At 34.7% G+C, this 21550-nt stretch overlaps 2 protein-coding genes across 8 annotated transcripts in view; one reads left to right on the forward strand and one right to left on the reverse strand.

The window, feature by feature from the left end:
• Positions 1-1399: 1399 nt before the first annotated feature.
• Cnot7 (CCR4-NOT transcription complex subunit 7) lies at positions 1400-19300 on the reverse strand. Of its 2 annotated transcripts, XM_046425981.2 has the most exons (7): positions 19108-19300; positions 17611-17822; positions 15566-15759; positions 9110-9271; positions 5897-6041; positions 4621-4731; positions 1400-3019 (listed from the first exon to the last, which is right to left on the reverse strand). In XM_046425981.2, the coding sequence occupies exons 2-7, from the start codon at positions 17725-17727 to the stop codon at positions 2891-2893; spliced, it is 858 nt and encodes a 285-aa protein (XP_046281937.1). In that variant the 5' UTR covers positions 17728-17822; positions 19108-19300; the 3' UTR covers positions 1400-2890. The 2 variants fall into 2 exon arrangements, with proteins under 2 accessions (XP_046281937.1, XP_058429100.1); XM_058573117.1 differs by lacking the exons at positions 15566-15759; positions 17611-17822; positions 19108-19300 and adding an exon at positions 10704-10720.
• A 54-nt stretch (positions 19301-19354) lies between these two features.
• Positions 19355-21550, forward strand: part of Vps37a (VPS37A subunit of ESCRT-I) — a 37679-nt gene continuing 35483 nt past the window's right edge. For 3 of the 6 annotated variants that reach the window (XM_046425983.2, XM_046425984.2, XM_058573116.1), the window contains exon 1: positions 19357-19797. In XM_046425983.2, coding sequence (XP_046281939.1) covers positions 19673-19797 — 125 coding nt within the window. In that variant the 5' untranslated portion in view covers positions 19357-19672. Of the gene's footprint in view, positions 19798-21550 lie in introns of all 6 variants that reach the window. The other 3 variants (XR_009225077.1, XR_009225078.1, XR_009225079.1) reach the window with 2 other exon arrangements.

Below are 21550 nucleotides of genomic sequence, written 5' to 3' on the forward strand. Positions count from 1 at the left end.
TGGACCTTTATTTGGGCTCTTACACTGAAACATGATGTAATTCATCATCAGTTTTGCTTGGCTAACAAACTAGCCACTTAAAAAGATAACTCTGGTTGCAGCCTCATTTTCAATTTTCCTCAAGAATTATGCTGATTTTCCATTTAAAATTTTTAATTCTTCTCATGAGTTAGGAAAATTGTGATGAGTGTTTACTCTGATAATGTCAAATATATTGTATTCTTCTAGCATAAATTCTCATTGTATCGTAAACAATGCATTTCCTGTAATTTGACAAAATAATCCATACTCTAGTTTGCTTAAAAGCAAACATTAAGAGTGTGTACTGTGAACAGAAAAAAATTAAAATGTTGGTGACAGGATACACATGGTACAACACATGCTGTTGAGTTATACCTGCATGACTGATTCTATAGCTTGCTAAGTAGCAATGTGAGACAATGAACCCACCCATAGGTAGTTTCTGTAGCAGCTACTCAAAGTCTCCCATTGTATGGGGGAAAGGAATCAGACAGCCTGCAAATTATTAATCTGACTACATTCTAATGAAATTTTATGAACACTGACATTTGATTTCATGTAATTTTTAGATGTCAGGAAATGTTACTCCACACAATTTAAAAGTGAGAACTATTTGTGGGTTACAAAAACATGCAGCAGCCTTATTGGGCCTTTAGTTCAGCTTGTTGACCCTTGTTCTATAGATTTTTTTTTAATGTTTTTTTTAGTTGTTAATGGACCTTTATTTAATTTACTTATTTATATGTGGTGCTGAGAATTGAACCCAGTGCCTCACACATGCTAGGCAAGCACTCTACTGAGCCATGACCCCAGCCCCTGTTCTATAGATTTAACAGAGCCCATATTAATGATTCAGGAACACTAAAAACATTATAAGCCAAAATTCTTTGTATCCAAAACCTACATTAAATAAAGGTCATAATATTCCTTTATAGAAATTATAAGTGTTACTACTTTTAGGAACAGAAATCAAAACTGATACAAGTTATGAAATTTTAGCAATGATGTGGCTACTAAAAAGGCAATCTAGAATTCCTGTTTTTTAAAGGGGTAGACAAAGTGAAAAACAAACTTGCTTCAGCACAGGTGGCTTTAAGAAGCCACAGCAAGTTATACCAAATGTATTTACTTTAGTCTTTCAGAATAAATGTGTTTCTAGAAAGGAGAAACAGATCAGTTCTTAATTATCTAGTTAAGGTCCTCAAAAAGAACAATAGGTGAAATGCAGAAGGCTCAGAATGATTTCTGAATTTAAAAAGTTATAACCACTTACCATTCATGAAACAACTCAGTCCTGTTTAGTTGCCCAAATAAACAAGTAGGTATTTCATACACACCTCCAATCAATATTTAAAAACAAAATCACCAGTCATCTACATTTAGGAAAACATTTCTGAAGCCTTTATTTACAAAAGCTTTAAAAACAAATAATACCCTCTGTTTTGCAAATAATGTTTTGTTTAAAAAGGACCACCCAGTTACAGCATTGTAATATGAATAAAGAATGTACATGGGAAACAAACTAATGTTTCTAACAATTGGAGATTTGCTAATATTACTGATTGAAGTGTAGGTAACACATAATAACTTGTAGTCCATCATTTTAGGGTAGAGTTAAAGATTACCAAAGTCTTCCTACACATGCTCTGGTCTGGTCACATATTCTGCATGGCTAAATATTTCACAGTCTCTTTTGTCAAATATATATAAAATAGATTGCAAAGATATACACAAAAAAATAAACAAGCATTACACTCCTCAGGTAATTTTATTAGCTATATATACGTGTTTGTGTGTGTGTATATATATTTTGTGTTTTGTTGTTTCGCACCAAATCTCTCCAGTATTTCTGTGTAGCAACTATGAAAGCACAATTTTTCTTTTAATTTGATACAAAATATACCTAAAGACTTGTTATCTTTGGACTTTAATGAAATTGATTTGTATAATCAACAAATCAAGAGCATCATAAGTATGGCTATAAAATAAAAAGGGTTAACAGTGATGGAATAAAAAGCAGATCAAGGGAAGTGTGCTATCATAAAATAAGCGTAGCCTCAATCTCTTGAATTCCAGTTTCCTGGCAGATACTAAATATCCAATCACAAGGGTTTTTTTTTTTTTTTTTCCTGAAGGGTGTAAAGCTGGTTTGAAAATTCTTCAGTCACAGAGCAGCCTACATATGCCAATGAGAAACTGACAGACACTAGATGTGCTTGGAAGATTAAACACTACATACAGAAACAGTAGTTATTAAGCTCCTCAGTAGTTCGTTGTTGTTAGTCTTGCTGAATCAACAATTTGCACAACACCTGTGCAATTATATTCTGTAGGTCAAAACAAAATACTGTAGAAAGTTGGCAGATGGTCATTTTTCTAGCTAAGAGCAAGAAAAACCACAATTTCTGATAAAACAGAGGATTGGAATCACTCTCTAAAGTGCACAATTGATGGTCCACAATCTCAAAAATAGCTAAAACTCCTGCAGAACGGAAGGGAGAGACATGAAACAGGGAAATAAATTACAGTCAGTGCTAGTTAATTTAGGAAAGGGCTCGGGGTGGGGTGGGGGGGACAAGCTCAAGTAGGTAAAGTTTATCAAATTATTCAATATGATGTAGCTTTCCCCACTCTGTCACACACGCTTGCTAACAAATATTTTAAATTAAGGCCAAATTTAACCTGAATATACTTCTATTTATTAAGATCTGAGATAGGAATGGTCATACTTAGTACTGAAAGGCAAAAAACAAATGGGCTACAAAAGGGGGGAAAAGGTATTGTCTATTGTTCAAAGGATTCAACCAGAGATAAAACCTATATACAAGCATGTGTGTAGGTCAAATAAAATAAAAAGGACTATTTCATGTCATGACTGCTTGTTGGCTTCCTCTTCATATGCATTCCCTGTGCCATTCTGTACATAGGATGAACCAGAACCAAGGCCATACAAATGACCACAATATTTGGCATCATCAATATGATCTTCAAAGAACATCTAAAAAGGAATTTTGAAGAAAAAAAAAAGATAATTTTAACCAAAAGTACCACTTGCAATTTATATTTCAGTAATGTAAGTACTGACTGTTCATTAACTATATAACAACAGCTCTTTTCTATGGTGTTCCTTTGAAGCCGCACACTGATGTTATTTAATAAGACTGATGTCCTCAGGAAGTACAGTGTTCAAAAGGAAACCAAAGAAAGAGACTATACAAAAAAAAAAAGGTATAAATGCATGTCTTTCTCATTAACATTTAGATCTCTTTTATGAGAATTTTTGAGCATGGAAAAATGGCAGACATTTTTATTCCATTAATGTAATAATACTCAACAGTTAAGTATGAATGAAAATAGCTAATGATGGTGGAGGAAAAAAAATAAAGGTTGGGGTGGAGAAAAATAATGAAATTTTTAAATGGCCTTGAATCTGAGATAACTAAAAATAAACCCTAAACAAGTTATGGAAAGTAAAATATGAACATTCACACTGGGTTACAGTGCTTGAAAAGCCAAGAAAAATAAAGATAACAAATTCGTGTCAGAAATCCACCATTAAACTTCTAAGGTATTTTTAAAATGCAAAGCTGGAAAATAAAGTAGTTTTAATTCTATAATGAAGTACTGAAAAAAAAAAAAACAAAAAAAAACCAAAAAAATATTTACTTGTCCTGACAATTCAAATCACTTCTAAATTAATACTACTTAACAAAACAGATTTAATGCGTTCTATTATTATTAATACATTTCTCAGTCTCAGTCAACTCCTTAATATCTAGGAGAATATACTTGAAAAAATTCCACAGCAAATATTTTGCAAAAAGCAAAACTGTTTTATAGGTAACAAATCCATCCCCTTTTATTTTTGCACAACCCAATCAGGTTTATCTACAACAAAGTATAACTGTGCCTATCAAATACATAACCTAAGAGTAGACTTGATTCTTTAAATTTCATTCTTCTATATCTAATGATTTTATATTTAAGATTCTGATCACGTATGCAGAGTCTTCCCAATGTTTTCTGATTCGGCTACTACTTTCCTTTAGATTTACTTAACCCCTTCAGAATCTAAAACTACTTTGTAAGATTCAATCCAGTAAAAAGCATGAGTCCTACTTTATAAAATCTTCAAAACAAGAATGGTACAAGCAAATGAAATTTTTACCATTAGTTTCAGGTCTAAGAGAAGCCATACTAGGGGAATAAATTCCCTACCTTGTTTTAAGTAGCACTGATGAAGTCTAAGAAAGATCTGTGGAGTTCTTCTAGTAGTATGTTTGATCCTAGAGAAAAGTTACTAGCCTCTATTTTCTCACTTGAGAAATAATAAGTTGGATTTACATGATTTCTAAGGTAACTTATATTTTTAAGCTTTTATCCTAAAAAGAACTTATTCTTCCATTTCCTTCAGAACTATATTTCAAGCTGATTTATTTTTTAATACTTAATCACTTAAGTGTGGTGAATATTACTTATGTGGTACTTCTAACTACACTTGTACTTAGTAGGTTTTTAGTGTCTAAAACTTTTGCCATCAAATCTTTAATGTTCTCAACCTAATAAGCAAGTGAGAAAAAGGCACTGATGTCTTCATACTTCTCTCATTTTGAAAAAGGCCATTCCTGTAAGCAATGAATCAGATCCTGCCTGATGTTGTGGTCCTATTCGTTCCAGCTCTAACTGTTCAGCAACTTCCTGTAATCCACCCTAGAAGAAATAAAAATTGCTTGTCATAGAGAGAAACAGAGACACTTCTATGCCTGAATTCACAAGTCACAAACATGGACAAAGACCAAAATATGAATAAACTTTAAAATGTATATTTAAATATTAAGAACACCGAGGGAGAAAGTCCCCAACAGAATATAATACTAATTTATTTGCTGAATTGGGAGAAGCTGATAAATCTGAAAATGGGACTCTAATTAGGAAATTTTCAAAAGATATGAGGAAGCAGATCACAATAAGGTAATAGTTATACATTCTTATTTTACTAATCCATCAATCATCATAAAACTCAATAGTTAGTGTACCATCATAGGTGAATTTGTTCTCAAACCAAAGGAGCACCTTTCCTTAACAAACTCTTCTTTTGAAATAATTAAATGTTCAAAGTAAAAACATAAATAAATAAAAATAAAGGGCTGAGGATATAACTCAGGTGGTAGAGTGCTTGCCTTGCATGAACAAGGCCCTGGGTTCGATCCCCGGCACCAAAAAAACAAAACAAAAAAATGAAAATAACACAAACTAAGCTGTTGTCAGAATGCAAGCTACAATCAAGGTAGCATCTACACATTTACAACAGCATTTACTCCTAGCAAAATTCATATAGTTTTAGCTATATAATTTAATTCTAGGAACATTACTCTTTGGTTTTAGCCAGGGAGGGGAACCCCACAAAACTCTATAATCAAGGTAAGCTGAGGGGAAAACCCATTTTTTTTTTTTTTTTTTAACCACACAGCTGAATCTATCTGTCCATTGCTAGCCAACTCAAAATTTTATCTTGTAGTTTACAAGTGTGTTGGGAACTAAAATTCACACTACTTCTGTGCATATGAAAACCCCACCAGTCTTCACATTTCTGTTTGATTTATGATTTTCAATCTGCAATCAATAACAGATCTCCCAACACTTAGTTTGACTATTGTTAAGAACTTATTGTGCCAAGATATACTGAAGTTTAGAAAGGGGAGTGCCTATAAATTATTAATTATGCAAGAATCAAAAGACCAGATACTATATTTAACACAAACTTTAAATAACATGGATTAAAACATCACCCCAGCCTAGGATTTTATTTCAGTTACTTGATCTAAATAGTGTGCTCTTTTGCAGATAATGCCACCGGGCAATGATAAAGCCTTACTTTAAGATTTTTGCAGCTCTTCATGAGGTACTTCACATCATATATGACAGGAAAAAACAATCGAAGGATCTCAAAGAAGTCAAGTTCCTCTTCGGGCAAATTAGAATTGGTCAGAATTTTGATTAAATAGCCAAAGTCATAACCACTACAAAAGGGTCAAAAGAATGAAGAACAGAGATGTATAAATACCACAAAGATGGGAAAAGATATTTTATTGATACAAAATTTAAACAAATTACACTATAGGCAAAAAAGCAACCAACTATTTTTAAAAAAAGAAAACATAAAAAATATACATTATTTACAAATGTAATGGGACAACCCTGCCAACTTACAATCAGTGCTAAAAACTTGTCCTTTGATTTCTCAGAGCCCTTGAAATACAAATCCAGAGTACCAGCCCAAGTCAGCAGTCACTAATATTTCACTGATGCTTAAAGAAAACTAAAGATGGGCTGGGAATGTGGCTCAAGTGGTAGCACGCTTGCCTGGCATGCGCTGGGTTTGATTCTCAGCACCACATAAAAATAAAGATGTTGTGTCCACCGAAAACTAAAAAATAAATATTAAAAAAAATTCACTTTCTCTCTAAAAAAAAAAAAAGAATACTAAAGATTATCGAACTGCTCATAAATGTCTCAAAAGAAAATTATCTCAAAGAATAATGAATAACGTTGTAAACAGGGAAACAAAGATGAATGGAAACTTGGTCCAAAATGTCAAAAACTACCAAGAATATTAAGAAGGCAAAAAATAATAAAATCTTCCCAGTTTTTCATAATATGGTAGCATACTTCAAAAGTCCACAGTTAAGTTTCCAACAAAATATTTTCACTTCTCCTAAATGACTTCATTTGGAAGCATACTCTCTTCCCTCATAATTCTGGTCCTATCTCAATATATTTTTCTGAGAGAAACTAATGAAATGGCCACATATGAAAGAAATAAACATAGTAGGTTGAGTAGTACTATCCTAAATAATAAAACAAAAATTCACACTCTCAGATCTCTTATCCCTCTCATTTCCCTCTCTACAGTTTTCTATCTACCCTCTACTCCCACATCAATTACATACTCCTTTCCAATAAAAAGGTTGCTGAAAGCAAGCATTCCCTGAAGAGCCCAGTTCCCAGAAATTTCTTACAGAGCATGTTTTCTTGTATTATGCTTTCAAATACATGAATCATTCTATCACATGTAAAAAATACTGTTTTCTCCTTGCACACAGTTGGAACTCAACAAATATTTGATGAAAGATGCAATTAATCTATCTTTTGGAAGGGAAACAAAACTTCTATTTACCACTCAGAATTTTAATAATAATTTTAAAAGAGGGAGGGGAGTGTTACTGTTGAACACCATTAATGACTATCAAAGTATAAGCACTGAGGAATTAGAAACTTAAAATTTATGATAGTTGGCAAGGAAGTAACCTTGCTGGCTATCTAAAAATGTAATACAATATGGCTTTTGCTTACTACTACTAAAAGTAAGATTGTATTAGAATTTAGAATTTATAAATTTCTTAAATTTGTCTTTACCAGAAATATATTTAATATATTTGAATATGAAGGAAATATTTAATATTAATGGAATAAAATCTTATACCTTGGTAAATATTTTTTTTTTGAGAGAGAGAGAGAGAGAGAGAATTTTTAATATTTATTTTATTTTTTTAGTTATCGGCGGACACAACATCTTTGTTGGTATGTGGTGCTGAGGATCGAACCCAGGCCGCATGCATGCCAGGCGAGTGCGCTACTGCTTGAGCCACATCCCCAGCCCCTTGGTAAATATTTAAATATACAATAATCTAATCTAGACTCTGAACTCCAAGAAGACATGAACCCTGTCTGGTCTTATATTTTCTGAATAAGAGTATATCACCTGTTGTAAAAAAAAAAAAAAAAAAAAAGGAAATATGCTTTCTACTTATTTTGTACTCTCAGGTAGGAACATAAAAATAACTTTAAAAAGCCTTCTTACATTAACAGAGAATTAAGTCTTATTTCTTTATGTACAAGTTCAAATGGAGGCAGAGAGAAAATGTGATAGGTGAGAATTAGTATGTTCAGTACCTCCAACTAGAAAATATCACATCGAAGCCTTCAGGAGGAAGTCTTTCATTACATAAGTCAGTGTGAAAATTCTATAGCATGCAGGACTCAGTCAAAATAGATGTGTGAGGAAAACAAGTATAAAAGCATAACAGCCATGTAATACATGCTTTTTAAAAACATACCCAAAAGCCAAATAAAATAATTTCTAAGATTTTAGTCCCTGGACTGCCAATTCAGTTAGAAAAACATTTTTTCATATCTTAAAGTCTATTTTCACAAAAATGGGACGAATTTCCTTTATAGAAATTCTTTTAAATCATCTAGTTTTATTTTATAGTAAAGAAGTAAAAAACAGCATTTACAGAGAATTTACTACGCAAAACATTTTACTAGATGCTTTAAATATGTTATTTGGGGCTGGGGCTGTAACTCAGTGGTAGAACGCTTGCCTAGCACATCTGAGACACTGGGTTCGATCCTCAGCACCACATAAAAAAATAAATAAATGTTATTATTGGCCATTAAAACAGATCTGCAAGTATTTCTTCCCTATTGTCCTATTTTTTTAAAAAGTAAAATTCACCCATAGCATTCTCTTTGCTGTTTTGTTTTATTTTTTTGATACATACACACACACACATACTTCAAAAAAAATTGTTATTAATGAATGGTTTCATTTCTATAAGCATAAAAAACTAAGGCTTAGGGTTTGGGTGTAGCTCAATGTTAGAGGGGGTATAATTCAATGTCAGAGCACTTACCTAGTATGTGCAAGGTCCTGGGTTTGATCCCCAGTCAAGCAAAATAAAAATAAAAATTAAAAAAACAACTACTAAGGCTTACAAATGTTAAATAATCCTTGTGACAATGATAATGGCACTGCTAGATTCCAGTCAAAATCTATTTTTCTAGCTGTGCTCTTTCCACTTAAGCAATACTACCCCCTACAGGCTAAAATGGATCTCACTCATAATAATGTTAACTTTAAGTTACAGCAATATTAATTAGCCTCATAAGAGGTACGTAGAAGCCAGTTACATGGAAATCAATTCTTTCTAGAACTAAGCATGATAGCGTTTGTATAATGACCCAAGCAAGCACAAGGCAGGTATAAAGTGGAATCACAAATCCATTTTCAATGCAATCTTTCTACCTGTGAAATGATAACCATTTAACTCCTTCACAAAGGACTACTCCTGAAGTCATAAGAAGTTCTGCAAAGTACTGGGTCTCAATTCCTTCCTCCTCGTGTTTTTTAAACTGGATACCAGATGTTGTTAGTAGCTCTATAGAATCCTGGGCATACATGTCCTCCCTGGCAGAAGAAAGAGAAAGACAACATTCAAAATGCCATTACTTCAAACAGTTTATCTCCTGCTTCCATTTACAACTATAGTGCCAAAAACAAGACAGAGGACTAATTGTTCCAATGCTTTACATCTATGCAAGAAAAATACAGTCTAAATATAAGGATCATTACTTCAGAAAACTGTTCAAATGATAATCATAAAAGTCCAACAATGAGATTTTAACATTTACTATCAACTCAATTCCATTAGCCTTCTATATATTACATAAGTTTAATATGGTTAAAAATAATTTTCTACTCACAGAGGCTACCATTACAAAGTGCTAGACATGTTCTTTCCAGGACATGGAAACATCCATTTTAGTTTAACATCCATTTTAATGCTGCCAGAGAGTGCTGCAGCCACAGCTGTGATGCTATGCCCCTCTTTCATGCTTGCAACAGAACCAGGAATGAAATACCAAGCAGGAGACACATCTCATGTAGCTAAGTTAAACAAATCTTAAAAAGGAGATGCATCCTTTCACAAATGATGATAAGCCTTTTAAATGGTTCCAAAAAGTAGTGAACTATTTAAAATTAAGGAATGCTATAACAGCAATAATTTTCTTCTTCCAACAATCCTAATTCTGGAAGACTGCCTCCAAAATCAAGTCAGAAAATCTAAACTAGTCTTTCAAGATTTCACTTACGCTAGAGACAAAGCCATCTCTAAGTTTCCAAGTATAAATACATAAGTATCTAAAATGTTAAAACCTTATTAAAATGCAGAGGTATATTTTTGAGAATAAAAAGCTATTTACTTTTTTAAATTTAAGAATATTAACAAAGAAACTTTCTATTAAAAACTTTAATGAAATTAATTAAACCAAAAGACATATTTCACTTGGGCCACAAAGTATTTTCATGATTTATTCTCTGGAAATAATTTGCTTCTAAATGTCTAAAAATAACGAAGCCCAAAACTAAAACATTTAAAAATAGAAAGGAACCACAATAATCATTTTAAGTTAAAATTTCCCTTATAAAATTTTTTTTTTAAAGATTAAAAATAAACATCTGAATAAATGCAGTACCACTTCTCCTGGGTTAAACAACAGATACTGGTTTTGCTATACTCAAAATATGTACCTTATATATTTTGATGAGAAGATCCCTCATTAGGTCCCACAGCTCACACTGAAATATGCTTTAGCAACTATAACCAAAGAAATAGATTCTTCTCCAGGCTCACATTACTCTGGGTTATGAGCTCAATTCACTTTTAATTTATTTTTTTTCTCTCTGTCCCAATCACAAGTTTCAAGAAGGCAATTTCTGTTTTTCAATATTATATCACCAGACTGAATAATAAATGAAGTAGGACAATGTATACTGCACTATTTAAACCAGTATTTCTCAAACTTGCCAAAGGACAACAATCATCCAGAGAACTTACCAAAATATGGATTTCCAGGTCTCACTGATGTCCCAGACCTAATGAATCACAATTCCCAGGTAAGAGACCTAGATGAGTACCTTGGGTACTTCATAATCAAATAAGTTTGGTAAACAAAGAATTGTGTATAATTATTTTTCTGCATAGTTCATACAGCTTAATTCAGATAAGTCCATGTAGTCTCTTCTAAGTTTCATGGACTGAACATTTTATAATTTGGTACCAATTTCATGCTTTATAATACCCAACTCATGATAAAGAAAAAGTGGGAAACCCTAGGCAGATAAGTTAAATCTTGGGGCAGGATGAAGAAAATAGTTCTGAGTCAATTCTGCAAATCAGTAGGCTGTCACTTTCCAATGGCATCCAGTTCAAGTTTTTAAACCTTCCTATACTGTCTTTCCCACCTCAAAAATCCAAGCAATGGAGAGGAAAAAATATTAAAATACACTACCCTCAAAAAAGTAAAGTAGCATTTAGTCAAGATATGAGAATTGCTGCAGGAGCTGGTATTGGCTGACTATAAGGTCAATTTGTTTACAATAATTATAAAATACAACATGATCTCTCCTAACTAAAGATCAAAATATCTGTTACATCAACTGAACATGAATGATAACCATGTATAAGTCTGTTAAGAAGGGTTTTCCAAAAAGCAGAGATGCATGGATATCTGCAGGTAATATCCTAAATACAGGAACTACTTCAAATAATTAAACTAAAGTCAGTAAATTTCTTGGAATTATCACTTTCTACAAATAAAAACGGCCTACTCCAAAATTTCATATTTTTAAATACATGGGCTCCCTCCAACTTCACACCACTCGTGATTCAACAGAGTGGTTTATAAAGTACTTTTCAAAAAGTTACTCTCATATACTTTCCAACTAAAATTAGTTTCTAAAAGTATAAACTCCAATGTACTTAAATTTCTGCTAAAAAATCATGAAGTTAAAAATACAAACTGGAATACAGATAGTCACAAATACAAAGGTGGTTAACAATAATATTTCATAAACTCAAACTGATATCACAAAGATGCCAAAAAATCTTCAAAGGCTATGGAACATTAGAAAACAAATGACTTGTAAATTACCAAAAACAAACAAACAAATAAATAACACTAGTTATCAGAACCAAATGAAATTTATAAGTCAAAATATGCTAATATTGCTATCTGAATGGGTGAGACAGGACAGAATTTTCTATCTTTGGATATAGATATGTATTCTAAATAAAATAACCAAAATGGTGGACAAAGATGTACAGATGCTCCTTGATTATTTTGGGTTATATCCCAATAAAATCATTGTACACTGAAAATACAATAAGCTGAAAATCTACCTGAAACAACTAACTTACTGAACATCACAAATAGCAGCACAATATACTATAGAATATCGATTGTTTACACTTGTTATCATGTTAACTGACTGGGAGCTGCCTCCTGCTGTTGCTACCCAGCATTGCCAGAGGGTTTTGCACTGCATATTGCTAGCCAGGAAAAAAGATCAAAAATTCAAAACTCAAAGTCTGGTGTCTACTGAATGTATACTGCTTTTGCACCAACGTAAAATTAAAAAGTTGTAAGCTGAACGACTTTAAAGCAGAGGCCATCTGTATATTGAGAGGCCCAAGAGCAAAGCAACAATAAAAATTTCAACATACAACCTAAATGTCCAACCATAGCAAATGGTTAGTTATATTATGGTATAACCATAAAGAGGTCAATGTAAATGATTAAAAAAAGTTGTTAGTAACTTATTCATAATAATATATAAATGATAAATTCTTAATGTAAAAAAGGTATTTTAATCACAGAATGACTAAAGAGGAAATGCTAGAAAACTGTGATAGTAGTCATCTCTAACTTTTCTGTATTTTCTACCAGAAGCATGCTATTTTTTAAATAGAAAAAACAAGGCAAATATTGTCAGTAAATATGTATTGTATGTTAAAAATTCAGGTTTTATTTCCTTTGTTTCATGTCAAAAATCCGTAGACTTTGATGTTAATTTCAGTCTGTGAGGATGTTGATGAATCCAAACTCGTCAACTGAACATTGTTTAACTGCACAATAATCATTAATACCCAAATTGACAAGAGGTAAAAGCAGAATACTAGGATAATATTAACATCTTTTAGCTTATGCAGCACACAGGTGACCATAACCTCAGTTTACTTCAGAACACTGAATCCAACTCTAATTTAGAATATAGCATTTAATTTGCTCTTCAAACATGCATGTCCCATTTATTGTTATTAAATCAACAAGCACCCTGGAAAGAAACCAAACTTTACCTAGCTTTAAAAAAAAAAACAAAACATAAAATTGTTTGCTTCTGAGCCCACAATAAGTACTGTAGTTATCATGATATAATTATCAAGAAAAGTGAAAAAAGAAAGTTAATTCTATTTACAAAACTCATATGCTCTTAAATCTGTTTCATTTTACCAGGGTGCTTTAACCAGGATGCTATGATTTAAACATCATAAATCACACCTTCAAGATTCAGAAAATATTAAATATCACATATAACTAAGATTGGAAATTAATGTCACTTAGATCTCAGATGCTTTTAGTTGCATGCTTTTTTAAAATAACTATTCACAGCCTAATGAAACACCACTATAACTATACATAGCTTTCCATGTCTCACAAGTCTTTATATCTACAGTAGATAAATACTGATCTGCAGTTATTTTCTTGATGCTAAAGGTAAAATTTGGAAAAATATTGGTATAATTTTTTTTTTATGTTGGTACTGGGGATTTAACACAGGGGCACTTTACCATTGAGCCACATCCCCAGTCCTATTTATGTTTTATTAGGAGACAGGGTTTTGCTAAGTTGCTGAGGCTGGCTTTGAACTCCTGATTCTCCTGAACTTGTGAGTTGCTGGGATTACAGGAATGCACTATCATACCTGGCAACACTGGCACTATTTAAATACTGAATTCTTAGGGGCAACTGACTTGGAAATTCTATGTTCATAAAAATAGAAGAGCAATAGAAAACACTAAGTTACAATTACCATGACCAATTTTCTTCAATACTATACCCCTAGAGACTAGCACTGTAGTTGACATATTCATTATAGACACTGATTAAAAAAGTCCATTTTCATCTTGTTAAACATGTCCAAGATGCTGTTCACAGTGCTCTTTTCACATATTACACAGTACTGGCTTTATCATTCAAATAACCTTTTCTACTTGAATGTTTTTCACTATATCCTGCTCCTTAACTGTGTCTTAGGACACTAACATTTCTGTAATGGGTAGCAAAATTTGGTGTTAAAACTATAGTGTCAGGGAAACAAAAAAAAGTTGCACAGAGACTGTATTAAGAAAGCCATTGTTACTAAAGCAAAGATGTTTCTAGAAGAGGAAACAATTTTACCAAAACTGAGACTCTAAGGGGTCACTCTTTTACTCATGAACTCAAATCATAACAGTACCTTATTTAAAATGTTCTTGTAACAATGCTCTAATGATCATTTGGGGGAAAAAAGTAACACAGAACGATTAAAATGATAAGGCACTAATTAAACGATTATCTTTTAAGAAAAGGATAGAAGGCAATTTTCACTGTGTGTGATCTGTAGTATTTATAAAAGGTTATCAGTTATAGAAAGGTTGAAACCTTTTTAACCTTTAAAAGGTTCTGGAGAGTATATTGTAATTATACTATATAATATTTATTATATTACTAGTACTTATAAAGTAAAATGAAGAGTCACAATAAACACAATGCACTGAGAAGCCACACTATTATACTACTGTCACTACTACCCTCTAAAATCATTAGCCTGCTTTTCATTAGCTTATATGTTAAACAGCACATTATGCAATCAAGAACAGGAATAATTTTTATATTGGCACTACCATTAACTTCCCAGTAACTTGTTTTTTCCAATCAGACGTTAGATCATATCATATAAATACAGGGTATTAAACAAAAGGACACTGTAATACTATAATACATTTAGAATGCATTAATACATTTTATTTCCTCAACAGTTTATAAACAACCTGTCATTGCCCCCAAAACATTATAAACTTCTCTCAGCTATCAAGACTATTTCTGTCAATAATATAGAAATATTGTAACTAAAGAAACTGAGTGTAGACCCAGGGATTGAGTTAGAATTTAGATTCTGATATACTAGCGTCACCAGGTTTAAGGATACTGCTCTACTTTATGCAAATTAAGAGATTCTATGAGATGACAAGGGAAAATAATCATTCCATAACACTGATTTGAAAAGAAAATGCACCCAACTTTCCAAGAAATATCTTACTGCATGTGACATGTCTACTTACAAACTAGAGTACGTATGACTGCAATAAAAATCTTTTCACAAGAATACATATTATAGAAATCTATATTTCACATGGCACACAAAAACGTTTGAAAGTACAATCAATGTCCTAAGATTATTTTTTCTATCAAAAAGTATCTTCAATACCAATGATTTGGAGCTGAGAAAGTAGCTAGATCACTTGTTAGCATGCACGAGACCCTGAGCCTGAAATTAACAACCACCACCACCGCAGCAACAACAAAAAACCCAGTTTCCGAGGTTTTTAAAAAAAAAACAAAAAAAAAAAAACAAAAAAACCTAGTAGTCATATTTTTAAAATATATCTTTAAAATTGAAATATCTGAATTTTAACATCTTTAATATCTGAATTTTTTTGGTCTCATATTAAGAACAAAACCTACATTTTTGAAATGCAATGTATTTCCAGGATAACTGTACCAAAATTCACTCAGAACTTTACTATACCTGAGGAAATCAATTTCTAAAATTAAACAAATAAAAAAGGCTTGAGTTATATATGTAGTTCCCACTTACGTCAAATTAAATTTAAAATTAAACTGCCAAGTTGAAGTTCCTGGAGGGTATTCTCCTTGTTCATTCATAAATGTCAGTCCTAGCTGAATTATCTTTAACAAGTCTACATTACATCGCAATAGCTGGTACTGATAGTCAGCATTACTCCTGAATTCTCCAATGGGTCTCGCAACCACACCTGGAAATTCGGTGTCCTGTAAAACAGTTTTAGGGTTCATTATTTACTAAATGTCAACAACCAAAATCCATAAATTCCTAGAATAATTTTTGATGCAAGTCAAAGAATCCTACTACTGATGATACTCTACATGTTTACATTAAATGCTTTTAACTAGGAAGAACACTAATTTTTAGAACCATGAAATGAAACTATACACTTAATGATTTTTTTTACTTAAAATATGATACTTACTACTCTATGCAAAAGAGAAGAAAAAACATTAATTCATGTCTCCTAAAGAGTATATTAAGCTATGCTCACAGTATTTCAATATTAAAAGCAAGCTGCATGAAGAATTGGTTAAGGAGTAGAAAATTCACCATTTTCCAATTGTTTCTATGAGACAAGGTTTATGTCAACACCAAAATCACTAGAAGCACCATTAGCCTCCTAATTTCTTTGGCTAAACGAACATTCTATCAATCATAGAAAGCATCTGTCAAGAACTGTATGCCACCCACCCCTTTTTGTAGGATATTACATCTATTTATTTATTTAGCTACCAGGGATTGAGCTTGGGGTGCTTTAACCACTAAACCACATCCTCATCCCTTTTTATTTTTAATTTTGAGACAAGGTCTTGCTAAGTTGCTTATTGCTTCACTAAGTTACTAAGGCTGGCTTTGAACCTGATTCTCCTGCTTCCCAAGCCCCTGTGATTATAGGTGTGTGCAACCACACCTGGTGGATGTCATTACTCCTGTAATGTTGTTACCCCTTATCATTTAAAAAATCACTATGAATTTCCACTGGATAAGAAATATCCCCCCAACAAAAGAAATAATTTCAACTCTAATTATGGGCAAATAAATCTTTATTAAATAGAATGTTGCCTATGTACACATATTTGTATTTTCACCAATCATCTTGTCTCTACCCAAACAAGATGATTTATTTTTGTTTATATTTAAAATACTGAGAAAATAACATATCCATTTAGTATCCAAATTCAAACTAGGACTAACAAACAACAAAAACTAAATACCAAGCCAATATGAAAAAATAAATTAAAACTTCTTTAAATTCAGTTCAGTTCAACAACCAATTATTGGATACTATGCTAGGTGTTGAAAGCATAAGGAAGACACTACTCTCTCGCTTTATGGAACTAATAATCTAGTAGGTCTAGAAAACAGTAGAGTAGCTACAATAGATACACAAAACTACAATAGCAAAGCAGAAAACAATTAACTATATAAACAATCTAGGCAGACTGAATAGCATGTGTGAGAGCACAGCTGCTAATAATATAGTGTGTTCATGGAGTTCCAGTGATTATAATTTAAAAATTGCAGACAAACAATGTTTCATTCAATGGGAGACTCCATTTGTTTGAAAGAAATATCCTGGAACCCCCTGGCTTCCAAGAGTTCATCTGGTACTATAAGTTAGGCCTTATCATGATTGTTCCTCCTCTGCAGCTTTACCTTTATTCTAGTCTTCCCTCATTCTGGTCAGACTTATGACAATACCCAAATAGGGAAATAATGCACCTTCTAGACAGCAACCAATCCAGAAAAAAGCCCTACTTCCTTACGCCTTAACTAAATATCCCTGACACAAGACCAAATTTAATAGTGACCTTTTAATATTCGTACTCAAATACCCCATGATTCCCAATGTGTTTCCCTTACTGCAACGAGTAATAAATCCAACTTGTCAAATTACAGTTATGCTTCTAATGGTTTTGTGATGGAGAGGGCACCAGTAATTTCTTTTTTTTCATGGTTAATCTTTAAAAATCAACCAAAAGGGTTGAATTCAAACTTAAAATCCCTCCTGTCCCTTTATTACAATCATTTTAAAGATCTGTTCAAGGGCATACCATAGCAACGTAATTATACTTTCGGATAACTTGACGAATTTTCTTCATTTCTTCATCCAGGTTACAAGCCCAAACTTCACAAATTCTTTGGCTATGATCTACAGTTGCTGCTGGCATAGTGAGGGCAGAAGGGAGTCTAGATGCCAAGCATCAAAATGTTATATTTGATTGAAGATCTGTTTCATAAAATACTTTGTCCTTTATTTATGTACCTGTCAAAATAAAAAACCAAAATAAAAACTAGCTATATCATAAATCTGAATTCCAGATGTATCATAAATCTAAATCATAGAATTGAGCTGGTAGAAACCTAAGCAGTTATTTACCCAGGGTCCTTAAATCATACACATAAATTATATTTTTAAACTTTCTGTTAAAAAGAGAGTTCAATTCATCCTCTGCATAAAACTTCATGAAGCCATCCATTTCCAAATAAAAATGATATCAGATGCTACCATGATAAAGGTACCATTTACTTTTGTTTGTCATTAACAAAACATTTTAAATCTTAATTACAAAATCTGCTTCATTGGCATTTATTCAATCCAGATTGAAGGGGACAAAACTAATTTTTAAAAAATACGTTGTGAGAAAAAAGTAACAGCCACAGAAATCATTTGAATATCTGCAACTGTAGGAAGGTGAAAAAAAGGGCAACAGAATGTCTGCATTTTAAATTTACTTCTAATTTCCTAAAATTCCAAGCACTTTCCGTTGCTAAATATAGCTCTCATGTTGCTGGTTCCTGGTATACAATGGTAATTTGGACCAACATATTCTTAGAGAAATCCCAAATGCTCCTTCATTTTTCACAGAAATTGGGGGGGGGGGGGGGAACTGAGGTCAAAGGGGGGAATCTTGTGTCGTCCTACTCCGAAATAACAAATGTAACGTCTGCTCAAGAACAGAAATCACAAATGATCCAAGACAGCCCTTCTTTTAAAACTCCCATCCTGATACACAAACACTTCGGTATGATACTGTAGTTAAACACTGCTCTCTTCATTTCTCTCTCTATGCTGCTCCAAATGCCAGGAAGAGTCACCAAAGGCCTTCTCACTACTGTAGGTACCATCTCCACAGGCTTCCAGAGAAACAGGACAGCACAGAGGCATTCATGTCACAGATAACTCTTTTCCCTGGCAGAGAGCCAACGCGAAGATTCTGATATTTACTGGAGCCAGATTGACTCCCAAGTAACGCTGCGTGAAGAAACACCAGGAGCTGAGGATCTAGGCCACCGCCCTCCACTCTAAATTTCCGTCCCCCATCGAAGCCCCAGGTACAAAGCCGTTACGTCATCACTCCGCGCCACCCTCTAGAAAATACCCCCAGCCCCAGTTACCCTCCCCCCTCACCCGCCACCAAGCTCTTTCCTCCACCGGCCGACTCCAGCAGGCGCCACCGCGCACCCTCTCAGGTTCATGGTTCCCGCCCCCTTTCTACTTCCCCAGCCCGCCCTTCCCCCCGCAGGTCTGCAGCAGTCGCTAAATCTACTTGTGTCTCTGAGCTGGCGCTCCTCCTCCTCCTCCTCGCCATAGAGGCAGCACCCGGCGGCGGTGGCGGTGGCGGTATCGGCGGCGGCGGCGGGTGCCCCATAGACACCTCTCGCCCAGCAACTGGGAAAGGGGAGCCGGAGCTGCGCCGCACCGTTCTGCGCCGTAGCTTCTCTCACGTCCTGGCGGGGGCGCTAAATGATGACGCGACACGCAGAGGGGGCGCGGCGCACGGGCGGAGGCGGGGCACGCAGGTGACGAAGGCTAGGGTGGTGGAGCTCTGGGCGGTCAGCCTCCCTGACTGGCTAGTTTGGGCGTCTGGGCGGCGAAGGTAGGACTGCCTATCCCGGGCGGCACGTTGCCCCTCTCCAGCTAACTGCATTATAGCATGTCCCCCAGAACCCGGAGACCGCGAGCCCGGCTTGCTTAGTGAAGATGCGGCCCCCCAGCGTTTAGGCCACTCGCGTCTCAGCCCGCTTCTCTGTCGCTGGAGAACGCGCGGGTTGAGCAGCTGGGAGAAGCAGGCCAGAGCCTTCTAAGGCCTTGGGCCCGGGGACCCAAGGAGGATGAGCTGGCTCTTTCCCCTAACCAAGAGCGCCTCCTCCTCCGCGACTGGTTCTCCCGGTGGCCTCACCAGCCTCCAACAGCAGAAGCAGCGCTTGATCGAGTCCCTCCGGAACTCACACTCCAGGTGACTGGTCGCTGCTTCTTCGACAGGAGGGAAAAGTAGGGCGGGAGGGCGGGCTGGTCCCAATCACTCTCAAGGCTCCACAGGCCGACTGCCCGCCAGCTGCCTCCTTTTGATAGACTTCCTTTCATAGTGGGTCACACATCTGATCTTCCATTCCTACCTCATGTTTACTATTTTCCTCCGGAACCCCCCTGCCTCCTGCCCCACCACTGCTCAGCTCTTCTACTTCTGACTTGCTCATCCGTTTTGACACATCGCTGCTGACAGTAATCTCTTTCATATTCTATATCCGATACCCTTTAGTATTCCTGGTTTCCCCCCTAATCTTTCCCTATACCCACCTGATTACAGCTTTGGCAGAAGTGTTAAAGCTCTGTAATTGGTTAAGGGGAATTGTGAAGAGTAATCTCCAAGTTTCACAAAGAGGAAAATTGTTGCAATATCAAAGGAAAGGAAGCCGTAGTTTTTTCATCAGTGAATTCTTTGAGCGATAGTCAAGTCTTCTTGAGTCTCTAATTAAGAATTTACCCTGTTCCAGTAACCTCTCCCCATCTTGCAACTGCTAGTGTCTGTACATTTTCACTTCCTTAATATTCTTGGCTCTACACTCAAAGATTGCCATGCATTCATCTCTGTTGTTTTGTTGTCTTCTTAAGAGTTTTCATTTTATCATGGCCAGATTAGAAATATTTTGCAATTCAAATTATTTCAACTGTTTTTATTTACTGTAGTCTGGTTTGCTATAGCCTTTTATATTGCAAATGCCTGCGCCTCTAATGATTTTCAAAAATTAGAGCTGCCTGTTTTATGTCATGAGTTATACAATTATATTTTCCTAACAGTTTCACAGCATGTGTTTTATGTAAAGATGTCAACATGGTTAAATTCTAGTCCTTTTTAAGATCTTTTCATACATTTGAAAAACATAATGAGATAATAAAATTGAGTAATTCCTATTGAACAATTGAATTCCTATTGAATTGCCATTTTATCTGTTACACATCAATATTTTTTCCAAGCAAGTAAGTTATAACCTAGAATAGTAATAAATGTATTGTCAAAAGAAAAATTTACTGCAAAATTAGGTGGCTTTCATTTTGGAAAATTAAACTCAAAAGTTTTTACAAGTGTCACCCATTATAAGGGTAATGGCTAATGCTTTCATAACATAGCAGATTCATTTAACCAAAAATTTATGTTACATGGGAGCCTTAAGAAATGAATACCCAAAGACCCAGGGAAAACTATTTTTATATTTAGGTTTGGTAAGGAATGGACAACCATGTAGAATTGTGATTTGACAGAAGTGTATGGCTTAATGGTAATAAATGAGGTGACGAAACCTAGCAAGGCCTGTCCAGATTCTTCTTGGCACTTTGTGTAGCTTTCCTTCTCAATATGGGTATAAGGAGGGGCCCCTCTGGAATGAGGGTTTTCTGGGGAGAGGGTGGAGAAAGTGACCTTTGTAGGTTTTATCACTTGCTTTGGGGGATGGGAGATCTAGTTTCTTTGACCAGATTTGCAGAAGAGGAGTTCTGATTTTTATGAATGCTCTGGGGGAGAAAGAAATAAGAACCTAGAGGTAGAAAAAAGTCAGGGAAAGTTTGCTGCTGAGGCCTTCTAATTTCCTTTAGCTCAATGTGGTTACCTTGCCAAAGTGCCATACTTTGGAGTATCATTTTCTCCCATCCAAGTACTAACCAGGCCCGACCCTGCTTAGCTTCCGAGATCAGACGGGATCGGGCGCGTTCAG

Source organism: Marmota monax, unplaced genomic scaffold (genome assembly GCF_021218885.2).
Source record: "Marmota monax isolate L192 unplaced genomic scaffold, Marmota_monax_Labrador192_F-V1.1 WCK01_AAM20220418_F8-fsc00197, whole genome shotgun sequence".
NCBI lineage: Eukaryota > Metazoa > Chordata > Mammalia > Rodentia > Sciuridae > Marmota > Marmota monax.